The sequence below is a fragment of the Leucopleurus acutus genome (genome assembly GCF_964270905.1).
Source record: "Leucopleurus acutus genome assembly, chromosome: 20".
NCBI classification, from domain to species: Eukaryota; Metazoa; Chordata; class Mammalia; order Artiodactyla; family Delphinidae; genus Leucopleurus; species Leucopleurus acutus.
In genome coordinates, this window is record NC_139162.1 from 48,029,440 (window position 1) to 48,046,459 (window position 17,020).

At 55.9% G+C, this 17,020-nt stretch overlaps 1 protein-coding gene across 12 annotated transcripts in view; it reads left to right on the forward strand.

Annotated features, from left to right (window-relative positions):
- POU2F2 (POU class 2 homeobox 2) overlaps positions 1–16,377 on the forward strand; it is a gene marked incomplete at both ends in the record, with an annotated part of 74,973 nt that extends 58,596 nt beyond the window's left edge. For 4 of the 12 annotated variants that reach the window (XM_082863163.1, XM_082863161.1, XM_082863153.1 and 1 more), the window contains 9 exons: positions 8,596–8,701; positions 8,792–8,883; positions 11,273–11,386; positions 11,692–11,833; positions 11,924–12,072; positions 12,151–12,327; positions 13,508–13,574; positions 14,719–14,920; positions 15,377–15,448. In XM_082863163.1, coding sequence (XP_082719289.1) covers positions 8,596–8,701; positions 8,792–8,883; positions 11,273–11,386; positions 11,692–11,833; positions 11,924–12,072; positions 12,151–12,327; positions 13,508–13,574; positions 14,719–14,920; positions 15,377–15,416 — 1,089 coding nt within the window. Of the gene's footprint in view, positions 1–8,595; positions 8,702–8,791; positions 8,884–11,224; positions 11,387–11,691; positions 11,834–11,923; positions 12,073–12,150; positions 12,328–13,507; positions 13,575–14,718; positions 14,921–15,053; positions 15,128–15,376 lie in introns of those variants that run through there. The other 8 variants (XM_082863152.1, XM_082863156.1, XM_082863157.1 and 5 more) reach the window with 4 other exon arrangements.
- Positions 16,378–17,020: the final 643 nt, after the last annotated feature.

Below are 17,020 nucleotides of genomic sequence, written 5' to 3' on the forward strand. Positions count from 1 at the left end.
AAGGGCCTGGCAAGTCCTAGAGCGAGGGATTGGCCTATGCTGTCTACACCAGGGAGCTGTCCAGCACCCGCGAGGCTGTTCCCTTGGCGGCGGTAGGCCTTCGATGGGCCCGTTCCACTGCTGACCAGCACTCCCATTTGGGGCTGTCCTTAACACTGAGTGCGTCTCTGTCTCCTTAGAGCTTCCTGCCGCTGGGCCTGGCTCTGCAGAAACGCAGAGCAATCTGGCCTCGCTGCTTTGCAGCGACTCTTCCAAACAGATCCTCCCAATGCCTGGCTTGCCACCGTTGCCATAGGTAGTCTGTCGGGTGCTGCCTTTGTACCACGCACTATGCTAACGTGACCTCCCTGAATCCACAAATCCTCGTCCTGGCCAGGGCGCCGGTGGGGGGTGGGGGGAGGAGCGGGCGTGCCGGGGAGGCAAAGTGACTTGCCTGCCCCAGGTCACACCGTGAGCTCAAGTGGCAGAGCCAGCCTGGAAGCCAGGCCTGGGAGTCCAGGGCTCTAACCACGTGATCTGGGGCTGCTGCCTCTAACTGGCACCCCTCCCACCCAGGCGACCAGAGACCCCAGCAGCCGGTGATCTGTTTGCTTTGTAGCACACACGGCGCTTCACTGAGCAAGGTGGAGGCTCAGGGCTCCTCCAGTCTTGGTGTTCCTGCGCCTGTTCTCCTTTCTACCTGGAAGTCAGCCCCCTCCCTTTACCTGGAGAGCTCCTCTCCATCCTTTAAGCCCCAGCTTGGGAGCCTGCATCTACAGGAAGTCTTCCATGACTTCCCTCCCTCCAGCTGCTTTGATTTCCTGCCTCCTGTCTCCTCTGGGGGCCCCCAGCCCATTGCCTCTCCTTCTGCCACAGCCCTGATCACCCAGGGAGGGAGGAGGGACGGGGCAGCCTAGCGCAGACCCAGCCAGGCCCTCAGCCCCTGTGACCAGCAGGCACTCCTGTTCATACACCCCCCAGAACCACCTCTTCCGGACCCCCTACGGCCACCAGCAGCAGCAGGCCGACCCTCTGCCACCTGTAACCTGCCCACGCCCTGATTCTCAAGGTCCCCTCGAATCCCTCCTGCCCAGCCCTTTCCTCTCTCTCCTCCTGCCCCAGCTTCCCTCAGCTCTGATCTCCATCTGTCTCCTGCAAGAGCAAAGCTGGGCTGAAGTTGTTTTCTGGGAGTTCTGTCACCCTGTGATCTCACTTCCCCAACAGACCAATGTTTATCCCGTACAGCCCATGAGCCGGTCACCATACCGTGCCCAAGCCGGGGTGGGGACCACCGTCCTTCTGCCTTCGCTGCCCGCTGCAGCCACAGCCGGCCTCGGCCCTGGGCTTGACCCTCTCCCCAGCCTGTGTCGCGTGCCTGCCAGTGCAACTGCCTGTGCCTGCCCAGCTCTGTCCTGCCCTCGTTTCACAGACACTTCCCGCCTCCTGGGTCAGGCCCTGGTGGGAAGCAGGCATGACTCAGACCCAGCCTTGTCCCCAGAGGGGCTCCCTGTCTTGTAGGGAAACAGACACACCAGTGAGCCACTAAGAAATGCTTTACTTGAAAAATAATACAAAAGTCAAAAAGCATCCATAACCCTATCACTTTAAAATTATATAAAGTACGAAGGGAAAGTCCCCCTTCTGTCCTTCTATTGCCAACTTCCAAAGGAATGCCGGTCAGTTTGGCAGGAACCTTCCCTGCATTTCCCTAGCCTGTACAGAAGGGACGGTTATAATACAATTTTACCACGGACTTTTTTTTTGTTTTTGGCTGCGCCTCTTGCCTTGTGGGATCGTAGTTCCCTGACCAGGGATCGAACCCGGGCCCTCGGCAGTGAAAGCACAGAGTCCTAACCACTGGACCACCGGGGAAGTCCCTATAATACAGGTTTACAATTTGTGTGTCCAGCACTCAACTCAGCATGATGCTTTCTACCGAGGGGGCCACACAGACGTTTACTGAAGCAATGAGGGATGTTTTGCTGCAGCTTTTCAATCAAGGGTAGGGAAGACATCTCTCCAGGGGAGTAATTCAGAATGCCTGGGGTAGGGTAGGCACTGACTGAAAATTTACATTAACTGTTAAAACATCATTTTGTATTTGGAGAGCGGCGGCGGTGGGGGCGGGGAGGAACGTCCCTATTTTCGTAATAAGACCACGGCAAATAAAGCTTGAGAAGATCTTTCAGGGGGTAGGACCTAGTGAAGAAGGGTTTCGCAGAGAAACCTGCTGGATGTGGTGGGGGATGCGGGAAAAGAAAGGGGTCTGTGTCTGAGGGAGTCAGGGAAGGCTTCCTGGAGGAGGTGGTATCTGAACCGAGGCGGGAAACAAGTAGGAGTTTACCAGGTGGATGAGCTGGGGAAAGGGTTCCAGGCGTGGGACTGGTGAAGGCAAAGCGAGAGAGCAGGGCAGGCTTGGGGAGGTGAGGGGTGGGAGGCAGCAAAGGGTGAGCCAGGAGCGGGTGTCAGTGGGGCCACAGCCACACTCTAGGCGGCTGAAGAGGAAAAGGGACTGTTTGTTTGGCTCAGATCACAGAAAAGGCCCAGCCTGGAACATCAGGCCTGGCCCCAGGGATCTGTCTCCCTTTTCATTCTGGGTCGGGCATAATGGGTACCAGCACTTCAAGACTTGCAGCCACCCCACCCAGAGAGAAGAAACACACCCAGTGGCCAGGTGTGAGTCGTTGCTCCCAGCTCCCAGGAGGGTGGGGTCAGCCCCACCTGGACTGCGTGACCTGAGAGGGGGGGAGGGCAGGTCCCCAAGAGGAGGAGCTGGGTCCTGCTGCTGGAGCAGGGGCGGGGGATGCCAGGTCAGCTCAGCCGCCCACCTGGCACCACAGGCCCCAGAGTCCAGGAGCTGGGCCGGTCCAGAGGCATGCCAGTCACTCCAGGACTCCTGGGTTGGGATCTGCTGTTGCTCGTCTGTCCTGGAATTTTAGCATGAGGTAGCATGGAATGTAATGTGCAATTGGCAGGTAGGTGTTTTTTTCTCCCTGTTGAATGGTTCTCTGCTCCACGGTGTTCTGCCCCAGTCGCCAGGACCTCGTGGGCTCCATGTGGCAGGGCCAACCTCTGGGGGACGGGGGTACATAGCAGATCCGACGCTAGAGACAGGCTACCTCTGTCCACCCCCCACCTCCAACCTTTAGAGCTTCCCCTGGTGGAGGGACTGGAATAATCATAGTCATTTATTCATTCAACTAATACTTATCGAGCACCTTGTGTATGCCAGGTGCTCATTCATGGCCCTGAGGGGACAGCTGTGAATGAGGCAGAGGTGGCTGTCCTTGAGGACATTATGTTCTAGTGGCGAGACAGTAAACAAGTAAACATATCAGCAAAACAAGACGGTTTTAGCATAAGTGTAATGAAGAAAATGACACAGGGCGCTGTCCTAGACCGAGGAAGCCACAATTTTTTTTTTTCTTGCCTTGCTGCACGGCATAGGGGATGGAACCTGTGCCCCCTGCAGTGGAAGTGCAGTGCCTTAACCACTGGACTGCCAGGGAAGTCCCAAGGGAGGAAGCCACTTTTAATGGGGTGGTCAGGAAAAGTTTCACTGAGAAGGTGGCCTTTGAGAACCGAGACCTGAATGAGTCAGGCATGAAGAAGGCAGCGGGAGAGATTAGGAAAGGGCAACAGCAGGTGCAAAGGTCCTGAGGTGGAAACCAGCTTGACTTGTTCAGGGTACAGGGGAAAGTGGAATGGCTGGGACAGAGTGAGCGGGACACAAATAACTGGTGAGGTGGGGAGGCAGGCAGGACTGGCTTTTGCAGGGCCTCACGGGCAAGATCAAGGAGTTTGGAATGTGTGCTGGGTATGATGGGAGGTTGTTCGGGGTTCTAAGCTGGCGAGGGTCCCAACTGACACTTTACAAAGCTCCCTCCAGCTGCTGTGGGGAGAATGGGCTAGAAGTAAGGAGTGGGAAGTCCTTGCAGGCATCGAGGTGGCGATGAGGGTGAAGGTGGGGTCCGGGATGCTATTTCGTGTGGATCCGATAGGTCAAGGATGATTCCTGGGATTTTGGCTTCAGAGATTGGTGGTGGTGAGGTGGTTTCCTGCGCTGGGGGAGGCAGGGGAGGAACAGGGTGTTTTGGAGGGTGGGGCTGGGGAACCAGGAGTTTCACTTCGGACGTGGTAGTGTTCAGAGTCTATTAATCACCCAAGTGGGAGACATCAAATAGGCAGATGGATATTCGGGGCTGCAGCTCAGTGGAGGGTCTGGGCGGGAGCTGGAAGTTGTAAGTTTTCAGGAAGAGGATGGACTGGTGGGGCTGCCGCCCTCGAGAGCTCACGGGGTGACATGAGGCGGCTGATGTGAGGGTGCAGTGCTAGCAAATGCTGGTGTTGGAGGAGTAGGTTGTGATTTCCAAAATGCTTTGAGAATAATAATATTCCTCAGGCCTCAAAACAACCCAGTGAAGAGTTAGACATTATTACTCCCATTTTATAGATGACAAAACTGAGCCCCGAGAGAAATGACTCAGTTAAAAAGGACTGCCATTTACGGAGGACCACTTCAGTGAACCAGGGATCAGACTAAACGTTCTCCACCTGTTGTCTCATTTAATCCTTTAACAGCTCCATGAGGTAAGAATTATTGAGGTGTCACCTGAGGAAGTTGAGGCTTAAAGAGGGTAAGGAACGGCCCATGGTCTCACGGTGTGTAAGGGACAGAGTCAGGTGTCTGGCCATCTCCAGAGCCCAGGTGGTTCCAGGACACCGTGCATTGTCACCCTATACAGTAAGGCCCAGAGAAACAGCTGGCTTCCTCCAAGTCACACAGCAAGAAGCAGGCACGGGAATTCCCTGGCGGTCCAGTCGTTAAGCCTACGCGCTTTCACTGCCAAGGGCCCGGGTTCAATCCCTGGTGGGGAACTAAGATCCCCAAAGATCCCACAAAACAAAAACAAACAAAGAAAAAAAAAAAAAAGCAGGCACGATGGCCAGGACTCTAGCCCTCACGGTTCTCAGCTGGAAGGGATCCTTGCACACCGAGGTGACCTTCCCACCCAGTGTGGGAACTCCCTCTGCACCATTCTGGGGGTGCAGTTTCACCCAGCTGACCCCCAGGACGGTGCTCACTGCCTTCCTCCCTAGGCGTTCCCTTCTACAATCAATTGCAAGTAACTTACAGGGTCCCCAGACCCCATCCCTTCCCCACTCTGGACGTCACTCTAGGCTGTCCACGTCTTCGCAGCACGCAGTGTCCAGAACTGGTCAAAATTTGCCATATCAGAGACGGCAAGTGAGTGTCGACGTGCATGTCAACACCGTCCCCACTGGGGCTGCGGGAGTGTAGCATGTGAGACCAGTCATGGGGGAGAGGGGAGTCGGCCCTGCGCGCTGGAGTGAGGCAGCGCACCTGCACGGCTCTGGGGCCCCAGCGGCCTCTAGTTCCTGCTCAAGGCTGCCTTCTCCCCACCAGGTGGAACCAAGCCCAGTGGGTGATTACACTGCAGTTCACCCATATGAACCCATATGTGTCATATGAACCCTGCGTCTCAGTCTTTCTGCCCCCAGTCTGTGGCCAAGATCCCACCTGTGGCAAAGCACAGCCAGTCTGCCCCCAAACACCACCAGTCCTAAGGGTTACCTTATTCATTCGCTGAAAATTCATGGATTGCCCGTTCTATGCCTGCACTGGGGCAGGGGAGTGAAGAGAATATAGCGATGAGCAAGAATTTCTCTCCCCGCTTCTCGGTTTTAATGGGCTGCGCTAACTCTTCTCACGGGTTAGGGACAGAGCAGACGATCCACTACGGGGAGGGGGTGGGGAGGGGTGGGCCTGCGGAGCGCTGGCATCCCTCCGCCTACTCCAATTTCTCCACCCTGTCTCCGTCCTAACGCGCCCCCAAGTGGCTTCAGCTGGTGTGCCGATTCAGATGGCTCTAAGTTGTGGAGAAATGGCGCCTTCTACTGGCTAACCCCAGTCTTTTTTTTTTGGCTGCGTTGGGTCTTCGTTGCTGCGGGCGGGCTTTCTCTAGTTGTGGCGATAGGGGACTACTCTTTGTTGCGGTGCGCGGGCTTCTCATTGCGGTGGCTTCTTTTGTTGCGGAGCTCGGGCTGTAGGCGCGCGGGCTTCAGTAGTTGCGGCATGCGGGCTCAGTACTTCTGACTCATGGGCTTAGTTGCTCCGCGGCATGTGGGATCTTCCCCGACCAGGGCTCGAACCCGTTCTCCTGCATTGGCAGGCAGAGTCTTATCCACTGCGCCACCAGGGAAGTCCCTAACCCCAGTCTTGAGTCAGCTCACTGTTCACCCAGAATCTTCTCTCTTTCTCTCCTTCTTGAATTCCTTTGGTCAACCAGCGTTTGGGGATCATCCACCACGCCCAGGCACCTTTCTGCATGAGGGTTACAGTGAGGAATTAGGCAAACAAATCTGTGCCCTCGTGGAGCTGGCACCAACCCTTCTTGAGGAGACAGACAGGAAGCTGATATTGCTATGAGGGAAGGAAAAGAACATATTGTAAGAGAGCGACTAGGGGGAAAAAAATCTCCGTGTCAGAGCAGGTGGCCAGAGGAAGCCTCTCTGAGGAAGGAGCATTTGATAACGGCTTAAGTGATGATGAGGGGCCAGTCATGTGCAGATCAAGAGCGGCGGGGGGCGGGGGGGGGGGGGCGGGGATAGCACGTGCAAAGGCCCTGAGGTGGGGATTTCTTTCTGGGTTCAGTGGCAGGAGGGAGACCAGTGTGGCTGGATGAGTTAGGGGGTGAGAGAGTCGTGGGAGGTGAGGAAGGCCAGGTCATGCAGGGCCATGGCAAGGAGCTGGATGTACAATCGATATTACAAATTTGATGAAAAGGGACTTCCCTGGCGGTCCAGTGGTTAGGACTCCACGCTTTCACTGCCAGGGCCCAGGTTCAGTCCCTGGTTGGCGAGCTGAGATCCTGCAAGCCACCTCACAGCCAGAAAAAGAAGAAGAAGACGACAAAATTATAAAACAAGATTAGGTATGGGGGTCTTGGAAGGGTCCACCGTAAATGGCAGGCCTTAAAGCCCCGGCTTCACTCACTGCCCAGGGTCAATCCAAGTGCGGAAGAGAAATAGCCAGGGAGGCCTTCTTGGGTGGGTGGGGAGGGTCTCAAAAGGGAAGGCAGAGTGGATGCAGTTTCAAAGGATATAGAGTAGGATGTCAGACTCCTTAAACTGTATTCTTAGATGATTGGCAGCTAGAGTGAGAAAGCTGAGAGGTCAGGGAGCATCTGGGGACTCTGTCCACTTGCTAAAGCACACGGAGAAAGCAGAGGCCTTTGCAGGTGGACAGGGAACAGCCTGGAACTCTTGCAAGACGAGTGGTTGGAAAAGTAGGGATGCTGGGCATAAGTGACTACTCAACCGGGCGAGTGGGGGTGGGACACCTGGGTATTTATTCCTTTATTTGGACAAGGTAAATGTTCAAAATTCAAGAGGTACAGAAGGGTTTATAGCGTTGCCAGTTTCTGGTATCGTTTTTTAAGTATAATCTATGCATACCCAAGCAGGTACCAGGGTATAATTTTTTTTTTTTAACACAAACAGTAGCACATCATACCCACTGTTTTTCCTCTTGAGCTCTCCATTCCACAGGACATCTTGAAGATTGTTCCATATCAGGACAAAGAGTGTCCTCGATCTTTATGATGAACACATAATATTCTGTCATGAAGATCTACCCTAATTCATTCACCCATCCCCTGCTGCTACACATTCAGCTTGTTTCCACTCTTTTGCTAAAACACTGCTTGCTACTGGGAGTATCCTTCTAGCGAGGACATTCTGCACAAGTGCAAGTATATCCCTAAGATAAATTCCTAGAAGTGGAGTGGCTGAGTCAAAGGATATGTGTACTGGTAATTTAATAGACGTTGCCGGATTACCCTCTCACCAGCGATGTGCAAGAATTTTTGTTTCCCCTCACGCCCCAACATAGTGTGTCATGCACTGTCATTAGGTAAAAATAGTATCTCAGTGCAGCTGTAGTGCGTCTGTCTCCAAGTTTCCCCGTATTATATGGACACTAGTCGTACCGGATTAGGTTCCACCCCAATATGACCTCATTTTAACGTGATCATATGCAAAGACTCTATCTCCAAATGACGTCACACTCGGGGGTTCTAGGGGATGGTTATGATTCCAACATATCTTTTTTTTTTGGTGGTGGGTGGGGCAGAACACAATTCAACTCATAAGAGTGCCAGAGAGTTTTCCAAAGTCTCTGTACCAATTTAATCAGCCGCTAGGGGTTGGAGTATTTTAGAGCTATTCCCGGACATGATGTAATTTGCCTTGGGAGTGTTTTAAAAGGAAGACTTGGTCTGATTTACATTTTTAAACGATCCTATTTGATCCTATAGGATCCTATAGGATCCTTGATCCTATATAGGACAAGGCAAATGTTTCATCAAGAAAGAAAAGGTAAATAGAGAGCAAGCCCTCCTGTGATGACCCATGTAGGGTGCTCCGGCCTCCCGGATGCCCTTAGCTCAGGGCTGCACCCAGTGACCCATGCTCCATCCCTCTATGCCTTATGCCAGCCTGCCCTGCGGTGCACCCCTCGGGGCTCAGGCGATGCAGAGGGAAGAGCGGGGCCAGGACTCAGGCTGTCGTTCTGTCCACCCCGCTCCCTGTCAGGACATCCAGCAGCTCCTTCAGCTCCAGCAGCTGGTGCTTGTGCCGGGTCACCACCTCCAGCCACCTGCTCAGTTCCTGCTGCCGCAGGCCCAGCAGAGTCAGCCAGGTAAGGCCCTCACCCCGGATGGCCTCCCCAACGCCTCCACAGAACTCTCTCTGCCCCCCTCACCCCGTGCGATCCCTCTTGTCCCCCCAGGCCTGCTACCGACGCCAAATCTATTCCAGCTACCTCAGCAAACCCAGGGAGCTCTTCTGACCTCCCAGCCCCGGGCAGGGCTGCCCACACAGGTGAGTGGTCCACTGAGTGCGTCAGGCTGTGGCCAGATGGCGTGGAGTGGTGGTCAGTGAGGGTCTCCTCTCCATTTGCTCCCCCCCCCACCAGCCCCAGGGGCCAAGATAGGAGTCAGGAGCCCTGGGGCCCAGCGCTGCTCTGCTACTAATTTGCTGTGGGACCCCAGGCAAGCCACTTTCCCTGTCTGAGTCAGCTTCCTCCTCCACGGAATGAGGGGAGTCAGCCAGACCAGTGGCTCTTAACCCTTGCAGGCACATGGACTCCTTTGAGAATCTGATGGATTATTTGAATCCGGCCCCCACTGCCCCCAAATGCACGTGTGCACAAACACAAAACTTCAGGGGGTTCACAGGCCTTTAGGGCATGAATGCCTCAGGTCTCTTCCAGCACTCCAAATGGGGGGCGTTCCCTGAGGGTCTGTTGGGTACTAGTTCGTGTCCCCTTCCCAGACCAGAGACTGCCAACAAGGGCCCACACTCATTTAAAAATTGAGTTGGTTGTCAACAAAATTCCCGGAAAACACCAGATTCCCAGCTTCTTTTGACAAGCCAGAAGCTCTGGGAAGGCTGGATCTGCGTACACATGGCGTGAGCTCAGGCCCCCTCCTGGAAGGCGTGAGTTCTTCAGGCTGCCTTGGTGTCCTCCTGCCTGGTCCCCATGGCCTTTCTTGAAGTTTGCTGCCTGGGTTCTAAACTTTTTTTTTTTTTCTTTTTTCCTGGCCGCGCCTTGGGGCTTGAGGGATCTTAGTTCCCCAACCAGGGATCAAACTCACGCCCCCTGCAGTAGAAGTGTGGAGTCCTAACCCCGGACCACCAGGGAATTCCCACTGGGTCCTAAACTTTAATAATAATTTTTCATGATTATGGATTTTAAAGTTCCCTCCTACCTATTTTTTAAAACAGCCCTTTTAAGAAATATATGGGGGGCTTCCCTGGTGGCACAGTGGTTGAGAGTCCGCCTGCCGATGCAGGGGACACGGGTTCGTGCCCCGGTCCGGGAAGATCCCACATGCCGCGGAGCGGCTGGGCCCGTGAGCCATGGCCTCTGAGCCTGCGCGTCCGGAGCCAGTGCTCCGCAATGGGAGACGCCACAACAGTGAGAGGCCCGCGTACCGCAAAAAAATAAATAAAATAAAATTTAAAAAATATATGAACTGTTTCAAAAAAACCAAAAAGTTAATTAATTAATTAATTAATTAATTTTTGGCTGCATTGGGTCTTCACTGCTGTGCGCAAGGCTACTCTTAGTTGCGGTGCGCGGGCTTCTCATTGCGGTGGCTTCTCTTGTTGCGGAGCATGGGCTCTAGGCGTGCGGGCTTCAGTAGTTGTGGCACGCAGGCTCAGTAGTTGTGACTCACGGGCTTAGTTGCTCCACGGCGTGTGGGATATTCCCGGACCAGGGCTCGAACCCGAGTCCCCTGCATTGGCAGGCGGATTCTTAACCACTGCACCACCAGGGAAGTCTGCAAAACCTGTCTTAGCCTGATGCCAGGCGGCGTGTGACTTTTCTTTATCCCTCTTGTGTGGTACTTGTGTTTTGCTGACAGCTGTTGATATGTCCGAATATGGGGTGATGCCTTGACCCTAATGGTGGAGGTTCACATTATCTATGATATATGCCCCATGTAGGCTTTCTAAAATCTGAAAAAATTCTGAATTCCAAAACACATCTGGTCCCAGGGTTTTGGATAACGGATCAAGGACTTGTGCGTCCAACATCCCTGTACCCACCACCTACTTAGATGTTTTATTTTTAGGGAGATGAAGCATTCCAGAGAGAACCGTTGCTTCCTTGTAAATTCCCCCAGTCACCCTCCTTGTCTATTTTTAAAAATACTTTTTCTTTATTTGCAGCCTACTTACTTTTAACCCGATTCTCCCAACAACCCCATGGGGTAGGTAGAGTAGCCATGATTGTTCCCATTCTGCAGAGGGGGAAACTGAGGCCCAGGGAGATTAAGAAACTTGCCTGAGTTACCCAGCAATTCGGTAGCAGAGCTGATCCTTGATTCCCTGCCTGAGAGGAGGCTAAAACCACCAGCCCCTCCCCCAGCTTCAGGGAAAGAGCCTTTGGTGAAAGGAGATGGCTGCTCCTTATGAAGCCTGCGGACTGGGAGGAATGTGCAGAGAGTTTCAGGCAGTGAGCGGGCCCTTGTGGGGCAGCAGAATGTCACCTTGATTGGCAATGAGTGTGGAGGGGCCACCTGGGGGTGGGTGGAGGGGAGTCTGCAGGAAGAGGCTGGAAGGCAGGGAGGGAGGGAGGGGGGACTGTGCAGCCAATGCTGAGCCCCGTCCTGGTCCTCGGTCCTGCATCCCACCCACCTGCCCACCCCACCAGGCCGTGACCCGCCCCACGCTGCCCGACCCGCACCTCTCGCACCCGCAGCCCCCCAAATGCTTGGAGCCACCATCCCATCCCGAGGAGCCCAGTGACCTGGAGGAGCTGGAGCAGTTCGCTCGCACCTTCAAGCAACGCCGCATCAAGCTGGGCTTCACGCAGGTCTGGGGCCACCCGGCAGGACAGGCGGTGGGCGTGGGGTGACAGGGCGGTGTGACCAGCTGGTGGCCGGGGTGTTGGGCCCTAGTCATCTAGTGGGCGGGGTAGAGAGCGTAGCCATATGGTAGGCGGGGTGAGGGGCGTGACCGGCAGGTGGGCAGGGGGAGGGAGCGTAGCTGCCTAATGGGCGGGGTGAAGGGGGGGGCATAGTCACCTGGTGGGCGGGGTGGGGTGTGGCCAGATGGTGGGCGGGGCTGAGCCCTTTGCCCGGCTCTGAACGCAGCCCCATCCCTGCCCCACTGGCCCAGGGTGACGTGGGTCTGGCCATGGGCAAGCTCTACGGCAACGACTTCAGCCAGACGACCATCTCCCGCTTCGAGGCCCTCAACCTGAGCTTCAAGAACATGTGCAAACTCAAGCCTCTCCTGGAGAAGTGGCTCAACGACGCAGGTGGGACTTGGGCTGGGGGCTCCCGGGCGGGCTGCGGGCGGCGGGCCGGGGGAAGCGCCCTCTCATGACCCCGTCTCCTCCCGGACACAGAGACTATGTCTGTGGACTCAAGCCTGCCCAGTCCCAACCAGCTGAGCAGTCCCAGCCTGGGTTTCGACGGGCTCCCCGGCCGGAGACGCAAGAAGAGGACCAGCATCGAGACAAACGTCCGCTTCGCCTTAGAGAAGAGTTTTCTAGCGGTGAGGCCCCACCCTCCCGGGCGGCCCTGAGGGCTGGCGGGAGGAGGGGCCCCGGGCTAACGAGCCCTCTGCCCGCAGAACCAGAAGCCTACCTCAGAGGAGATCCTGCTGATCGCAGAGCAGCTGCACATGGAGAAGGAGGTGATCCGCGTCTGGTTCTGCAACCGGCGCCAGAAGGAAAAACGCATCAACCCCTGCAGCGCGGCCCCCATGCTGCCCAGCCCGGGCAAGCCAGCCAGCTACAGCCCCCATCTGGTACCAAGAGCCCCTCGAGGGGTGGGGCCACAAAGCTCTGGCACACCCTCGCCCCCTGGCAGGCACCTCATGTGAAGCACAACCTACCCGGTTGGCCACAGTTCCTAGAACAGAGGCAGGGAGAGTCACCCTTGGGAACAGGCTGTCACAGCGGTGGGGCAACAGTCACACAGAGAAACACCGTTTCCAGGGAACTGTGGTCTTACATGGGGGATACAAGCACCCACCGACACACACTGACGTAGCCAAACACAGAGTTATCACAGGATGTAGCCACACGGGGATGGATACTAGGTAAAGGATACGGGCATCCCCCCTCACACAGGTTCACGACCACACAGACGCTGGCAGGGAGATCATTATACCCCTGGCTGTGCACTCAGGTCCACAGCCTGCTCGAGATCAGACACACTGGGACATCCCTTTATTCCATCTAGTGTGGAAAGGGTTGTGACACTACAGAGAGCAGCAAGGGGCCCAGAGGAGCCCCCTTCCCCAGTGACGTAAAGGGAGGGATCATCTAAGCTGAGTTTAAGGACAAGAGTTAGTCACGTGAAGGACAGGCAAAGGGATCTACGTGCATGAAGACCTAGAAGCCAGAGTGCCGAGCCCAATTTGAGGAACTCCAGTGCGGTTTAGAGCTGGAATGATTATTTATGAATGAGTATGGGGGTAGGGTGGGGGATGGGCAGGGGCCAGACACCAAGTCAAATGCTGAAGGAGCTTGAACTTGAACCGTAGGCAGTGAGGCGCTAAGGATGAGTTTTGAGCCTGGAGGGACTGGGTCACACTTAGAGTGAGGCTTCTGGGATTGATGGAGGATGAGACTGGAGGCAGGGAGGCTAAGAAGGAGGCTGGTGGGTGGTCCCAGAAAATCAAGCAGTATAACGTATCAACACTGTGATGCAGAGACACACCTTATCCTCATAACCCACCCCACCCCCTAGCCTCACAAGCACGTGTGCTTGCGCGCTCTCACATATACACACACACATACTTCAGACCTGCAACTGGACAGTGTCAGAGGAGAGGCAGGGAACGACTGATACAAACAGCCTTGCAGTCAGAGCCCCCTTTCTCCGTCTTGGAGGCAGAGGTGCGGGGGTTGTAACCACAGCGAGCACCATGGGAGCTGCTGGAAGACAGTGGCCTAACCATGCCTTCTCTCCTCTCTCCCCAGGTCACGCCCCAAGGGGGCGCCGGGACCCTGCAGTTGTCCCAAGCTTCCAGCAGTCTGAGCACAACAGGTCAGGGAGGGCAGAGGATGGTGAGGGGGATTGGGAGAACACAGCGCGGGCCCGAGCGCAAGGTTCTCAAGCGGTTCAGGGCACCCCTAGGCCTCAAGGCTGAGCCTGGAGGTCGGGGGGCGGGGCAGGAAAGGGGAGAGGGCAGCCTCACCCCTCCCTGCCAGAGCAGCTCAGGCTTCATCTGCTCCACGATTTCATGTGAGAAAAGCACGGGGTTGATAAAGGTGATGTATTTGGGTTCTCTTTCTGGCATTTATGAACTGTGTGAACTCCAGAAGTGACCTTACTTCTCTGAGCCTCAGTTATAAAATTATTGTGAATATAACATACATACAGAAGCTATATCCATGAATATATACACAGAAGAGTGTGTACGTGTGTGTGTGTGTACACACACACACACACACTCACACACACTTTTGTACCCAAAGCCCTCCTTTGCCCCTTCCTGGGGTAGGGCATGTATAACACCATATGTAAGAATAATGTAAAAACAGACGCCATATTTCCCCTCCCCAGGTTAAGAAATAATAAGTGGAAGTTTATAAAGTAATAAGGGTGTGCCTGGCACTGGTCTAAACTCTTTATAAAGAATATTGACCCACTTAATCTTCACACCCATTTTATAAGATAGGTTCCATTATCTGCCCCATTTTCCAGATGAGGGAACTGAAGGTCAGAGAGATGAAGGTGCTCACCTGAAGGCACAGCTGGGACGTCCCAGGGCCGGGAATTGCTGTCCTGGGTGTCTGGTCTCAGTCTGGGCTCAGAGCCCTCTCAGCCTCTGTGTGCACGGCCACACGCCCGTGCCTGGCCTCTAGAGGGAGCCATAGGGCTCTGTCTTCTGGGAACCCTTGGTTCTTTGAACAGAGGGGCCCAGAGGTGAGATTCCGGGCTGGATAAGCAGGGTGTGAGCACGCTCCTGGCATAGGGCACAGGCTCGGTGGGAGGCAGCTGCTCTACTGCGATTACTGTCACCGTGGCAGAGGCACAAAGAAATGGCTGTGAGAAGAAAGGGCAGGAGGCCTAAGTGTGTTCTGACTGAGGAGGTGCCGCGGGACGGGGCAGGGAAGACAGCAGGCGTCGACCTCCGTGGAGGACGAGTGGAAGCTGAAGTCTCCATCTCTCTGTCTCTCTCTGGCAGTTACTACCTTATCCTCAGCTGTGGGGACCCTCCACCCCAGCCGGACAGCTGGAGGGGGTGGGGCCGGGGGCGGGGCCGCGCCCCCCCTCAATTCCATCCCCTCTGTCACTCCCCCACCCCCGGCCACCACCAACAGCACAAATCCCAGCCCTCAAGGCAGCCACTCGGCTATCGGCTTGTCGGGCCTGAACCCCAGCACGGGGTAAGTGGGCAGCTGCAGGTAGGAGGCCGTGGGGAGAAGCAGGGCCGCTGCTGCTTCCAGGGTGGGGAGCTGCGCCCCCAGTTCTGTGGGAGGGTCTCTGCCCCCGCTAATGCCTCTGCTTTGCCTCTTGCAGAAGCACAGTGGTGGGGCTGAGCTCCGGGCTGAGCCCAGCCCTCACGAGCAACAACCCTTTGGCCACTATCCAAGGTGCGCTGCCGCATGCCACGCCCCTCGCCACCAGCCCTGCCCCCGGGGCCTCGAGCCCCACCCCATTCCTGCTGCAGCCATGCCATCCTGCCCCTGCGCACTGCATCGCTCGCCTCTTCATACCCATCTCACCTTTGGGGGAGGCGTGAGGGGTGCTGACGGGGGTCCGTGGGTCACACGGGAAGACGGGGCACTGCGGGTGGGACGCCGGAAGGTGCCCCCAGCCCAGCCTCTCTCTCTCCCCGCCAGCCCTGGCCTCTGGTGGAACCCTGCCCCTTACCAGCCTTGACAGCAGCGGGAACCTGGTGCTGGGGGCGGCTGGCGCGGCCCCAGGGAGTCCGGGCCTGGTGACCTCGTCACTCTTCTTGAACCACGCCGGGCTGCCCCTGCTCAGCGCCCCGCCCGGTGTGGGCCTGGTCTCGGCAGCCGCGGCGGCCGTGGCGGCCTCCATCTCCAGCAAGTCTCCTGGCCTCTCCTCGTCCTCGTCCTCGTCCTCGTCATCCTCCTCCACTTGCAGTGAGGCGGCAGCACAGACCACTGGAGGCCCAGGGGGGCCCGAGGTAGGGTCCAAGCCTGAGTGAGGGCCCGCCACGCCTCCCCTCCTCCTCCTCTGACCCCCGCCTCCGTCCCCCACCTGGGAAGAGGGCGAGGAGGCCATTGGTGGGGATGCAGAGGGTCCTCGGAGCAGGAGTGACGAGGGAGGAAAGACCAAAAAACAAGAAACAAAAAAACAACCAACCAAAAGAAAGAAAGAAAAGAAAGAAAGAAAAGAAACCAACCAACAGAAAAAAGAAAACCAAAAATAATCACAAAGAAACCAGCTGCCCCAAAGGAACAAGAGGTGAAAAACAAACATTAAAAAAAAAAGAAAGAAAACCAAAAACAAACAAAAAATCCCTCACCAAACCGAACAAACCAAAAACCAGTCTCGAGCCAGACCTCAGTGTGCTCACCCTCACTGCTACGACACCAAATAAGAACCCCAGCCAGGGGCGGAGAAGCCTCGGCAGGGCGGACACGCGGGCCCCTGGCTGCGGGGCGAAGCCTCCCGCTGCGTGTGGCGTGGGCAGAGAAGGAAGAAGAGAATGTACCAGCCTCCCAGCCGCAGCCCTCAGTCCTGGGCCAGCCCAGGCAGGGAGGGCACAGCCTGGGGCTGATGGGGTGGGCTCAGAACCACCCGCCAAATATTCCTTTCCAGAAGGTGAAAGAGAAAGGGCCTGAACAACTTTACACCAAATATTCAGTAGCTTCATCCAAAGGATGTACAGAATCTTTAGCGTTGTACTCAACAGAATGTGTCCCTGTCATGTGTCCCCCCTCTCGCCTGGCCCCCAGCTCTCCCTGCCCGGGCAGGGGGGTCTCGCTTCAACCTCCTCCCTCCCCCAGCCAGGGGAGAGTTCAGGGGAAGGCCTGGGCTGACTTTTCACCCCTTGTACCTCCCCCTTTTTCCCTTTGAAGGGTGGGCTAGGCCGTTTTGCCAAGTTCTAGCTCTCACATGTCCCCCCTCAACCCTGTCACCCTCCTCTGCTCTGGAATCTCCCCCCCATCCCTAGTCCGAGGGAAGGTGGAAGCTTCAGGCAAGAGAGGATGAGGTGAGGGCTTTCAAGTTGTCTTTTTTTCCATCCTCGTCTGTCAGTTTCCCTGAAAAAAAAAAAAAATTCATATTCCAGTGCCTATCCGTGGGATCCTTCACGTTCTTTGACATTGACCAGAAACCAAAAAGAGAACTCACCTCGCTCTTCCCACCCTGTGCCCCTCCGATACTGGCAGATGCCTCTTCCTCTCCCCTCACACACATGCACACACGCACGCACCCCAGTGGTGGGGTTCCTCGAGATGGCGTCCCCATCAGGGTCCGTGTGGCAGGGACAGTGCCGTGACCTGTGGCCCCCA